The 3,787-nt window shown below is 46.3% G+C and overlaps 1 protein-coding gene across 1 annotated transcript in view; it reads right to left on the reverse strand.

Annotated features, from left to right (window-relative positions):
• Window positions 1–1,473: 1,473 nt before the first annotated feature.
• The window catches only part of camkmt (calmodulin-lysine N-methyltransferase), a gene marked incomplete at its 5' end in the record, with an annotated part of 136,045 nt that continues 133,731 nt past the window's right edge, over window positions 1,474–3,787 (reverse strand). Inside the window, one exon of the mRNA XM_079729496.1 lies at window positions 1,474–2,622. Within this exon, the coding sequence (XP_079585622.1) occupies window positions 2,518–2,622 (105 nt within the window). The 3' untranslated portion in view covers window positions 1,474–2,517. The remainder of the gene's footprint in view (window positions 2,623–3,787) is intronic.

Genomic DNA, 3,787 nt, shown 5'->3' on the forward strand with positions numbered 1-3,787 from the left:
GAGGGTAGCACTCGATCTAGACAGACCACAATAGATCCTTTACGTTGTATCAATGCCTGTCATGTGAATAATTAAGCAAAGAGCTCATCATCACAGCATTAGTTCGTCAGTTGATAGCCAACAAAGATAGAGTTGCCATGGCTCCCACAAGCAGCGGCTTCCCGTTGTGTGAAGGCAGCCATACCCGATGGGTTGGTGCTAGACCCCGCTGTGTGAAGGCACCCATTCATGGATCAGTTGGTGATATACTTGGTGCTATGAAACAATAACATTTGCAGATAAATGCTTCAATTAAGGCAATGGAGCTTTGGTTTGGGTTAAGGCCAGAAGAATACTGCGATGTTGGTTCTGCTTAATCTGTGTACTACCCAATAGTATTCCTGTCTTGTGTTGGTTTGTTGTCTGGCGCTGAAATCGGCAACTGAGAAACAATTGCTCTGTGACTAGAACAAGTTTTACTTTTTAATGAAGAACTGTTTTGATAAGATATAATGCATTTGATTTAGTATGAATAAAGTGTGCTTCATGCCATGTGAGGTACTATACTGGCTGTGAGGCTTACAAATGAACCCAGTTCAGAAACACGGAGACAATACTGAAGTCCGATGAGTCAGTCAGAGCAGAGGACTGCTGTGAACAGGAATGATGTGAGCGACAACACGCTCCAGAGTTGTGTACAGGTTTAGCGTTCGGTTTCATGTCCACACAGTATAAGGGTCCCTTGTCATCACATTTATATACTGCCATTACACTTTGTGCATTTTGTGTCTGCTCCTGTCACTCTTACACACACTGGTACGCACACACACACACACACGCAAACACACGCACAACACACTACTCTAATCTACTGCTCTGTTGAAACTAAAGAGCATTTATAGCACTGACCTCTGACTAAACGAAGAGAATGGCCAAATATAGAATAAAAACAGGGGGTACGGAAAGTGGCAAGGGAAGAGTGTAAGGGAAGAGAAAGCAAATGGGCCCTCAGCATCGCGTTAGCTTGTGTAGTTGGCCTGTGGAGAGCACAGTGGCACAGGGTAAACACTGACTATAGCCCTGCTCCGGACTGTCAGCCAGGCTGACTGATGGCCTGGCTAACTGCCTCAATTAGCAGGTAATAGAGTGTCTTGCAATGGAATTGACTTTGCTGTCTGGGGTGACTGACTGATTGCCACCTGACTGAATGACTGGGTCTCAGGCTGAGTGACTAGAACAGGGACTGTTGGACTGTCGCTGGCTGACTAGGGCGGTGCTGACTGGCTCTGAGGCTGGTTGACTAGAGCGCTCAGGCTGGAGGACTAGAGCTCTCAGGCTGGTTGACTAGTGCTCTCAGGCTGGGTGACTAGAGCTCTCAGGCTGGAGGACTAGAGCTCTCAGGCTGGAGGACTAGGGCTCTCAGGCTGGAGGACTAGAGCTCTCAGGCTGGGTGATGAGCTCTCAGGCTGGAGGACTAGAGCTCTCAGGCTGGAGGACTAGAGCTCTCAGGCTGGGTGATGAGCTTTCAGGCTGGAGGACTAGAGCTCTCAGGCTGGAGGACTAGAGCTCTCAGGGTGGTTGACTAGAGCTCTCAGGCTGGGTGACGAGAGCTCTCAGGCTGGGTGATGAGCTCTCAGGCTGGGTGATGAGCTCTCAGGTTGGGTGACTAGAGCTCTCAGGCTGGAGGACTAGAGCTCTCAGGATGGTTGACTAGCGCTCTCAGGCTGGAGGACTAGAGCTCTCAGGCTGGAGGACTAGAGCTCTCAGGCTGGAGGACTAGAGCTCTCAGGCTGGAGTACTAGAGCTCTCAGGCTGGAGGACTAGCGCTCTCAGGCTGGAGTACTAGAGCTCTCAGGCTGGAGGACTAGCACTCTCAGGCTGGAGGACTAGCGCTCTCAGGCTGGAGGACTAGAGCGCTCAGGCTGCGTGACTAGAGCAGAGCTAACTGAAGCTCTCAAGCGGGATAACTAGAGCTCTCCGGCTCGAGGATGAGAGTTTTCAGGCTGGTTGATTAGATCTCTCAGGCTGGCTGACTAGAGCTCTCAGGCTGGGTGAATAGAGCTCTCAGGCTGGGTGACTAGAGCTCTCAGGCTAGCTGACTAGAGCTCTCAGGCTAGCTGACTAAAGCAGGGTGATTCGAGTGCTCAAGCTGAATGCCTAGAGCTCTAAGGCTGGATTGGGTAGGGCCAATGATTCTGGGACACTGGCCTTCAGCTGTCAAAACAACCAGCTTGTTCAACTCCGACACACAGGAGTACTAAAATAGCCTACACACACACCATCTCACACATTATATATTTGTAAATTAATTCACCCTTTCCATTTCCCACTGTGGCAATATGGTGCAAAACCTGGGTATAAAATGTATACATTTTGCTTCTAATACTGTGGGACTGCACTGCTGAGGAATCCATTGGATTCTTTTCCATTTCCTGAAATACACTCCATACAACTCGCTCAATATGGACCAACAAGCACACAAAGGGTGAACTGAGGGTCTCTGGAGGGCTGTCGCCTGGAGCCAAAGCAAAGTCTGCTTTACTGAGCGTGGCCCGAGGGGGGGGGCAGAGGTCCCCGTGTCAGGGTGAGCAGGATGGGGTAGTGGATGTTGTCATCGTATGCATCCTTTCCTTCTCCCTGCATCTGAAACACACACACACACACACACACACACGGGTCAGGATGTTTACCAGCTCAAAAACAACCGGGTTAGGGTTAGGGGTTGGTAAGTGATATTCAACCAGCTCATATTTTCACATTGCACATCAGGCAAATACAAGGCGTTTGTTGTATATTAATCTTCACCATCTTGTCAATGTTACTAATACAATAGCGTAATTCAGACAACCTGAATTACGTTGATGTTGAAATGTTGTTGCTGCCAGCACTTGGGTAGTAGTTATTATACATTACTATAGTGCGAATTTGGCATAACTAAAATGTAAATAAACTGGAGACATCTGGTTTAATCCTAAAATGTTTAAATCACTGTTTTGGAAGTGTATCCTGCTAGCTCTACTCAACAGTAATCTCAAAAGTAATAAGCAACAAAATAACAGCAACTGTGTGGCCAATGGAGCTACAAATATAGACTGTATATAATAGAGGTTCAACAGATTTTACATATGTGTACATTGGTGAAAATGACTTTTTTTCAAACCAAAACAACTGCCTACAAACCGAATAGTCAAGTAATACAATAACACAAATGGAGTGTGTTTTAAGACATTTCATGTGAGAAAAAAGAAAGATTGTGTAAACACACACACACACACACACACACACACACACACACACACACACACACACACACACACACACACACACACACACCAGTTGTGGAGCAGAGGTGATTGGCCATGGTCTCTTCAGAGGGAATTATAAAGAAGGGATTTACTAAGACAGGTGAGGTTCTGTCGATGCAGAGGAGCAGGTGTGTGTGTGAGTAGAACTGTGTTCTTAACGAGCTTATGTTGAAGTTCATAAAATCAAACTATAATCAACTGCATATATATAAATAACTATAAACTACTATCTACTATAACAGCATCTACTGGTGATTTAAAAACATGCATAGGATGAAATAGAGCTTTCCAGAAGGAGTAGTGAACCCCAAATCCCTTTTAACGTGGTTAGATATTTTATATGATCGTCAACATAGTCATTTATGCCAAATTGTCACTTATACTAAAATAATGCCGTCACTAAGAAAACACTGGAGACAATTCCCTATTTCTATCTCCGGCCACCAGTTTGAGAATGTTGTGCTCTGTGCTGGCAAGGTCTGTGGGACTGGGAGCTCTGTCTG

Source organism: Pollachius pollachius (assembly GCF_949987615.1).
Source record: "Pollachius pollachius genome assembly, chromosome: 2".
NCBI lineage: Eukaryota > Metazoa > Chordata > Actinopteri > Gadiformes > Gadidae > Pollachius > Pollachius pollachius.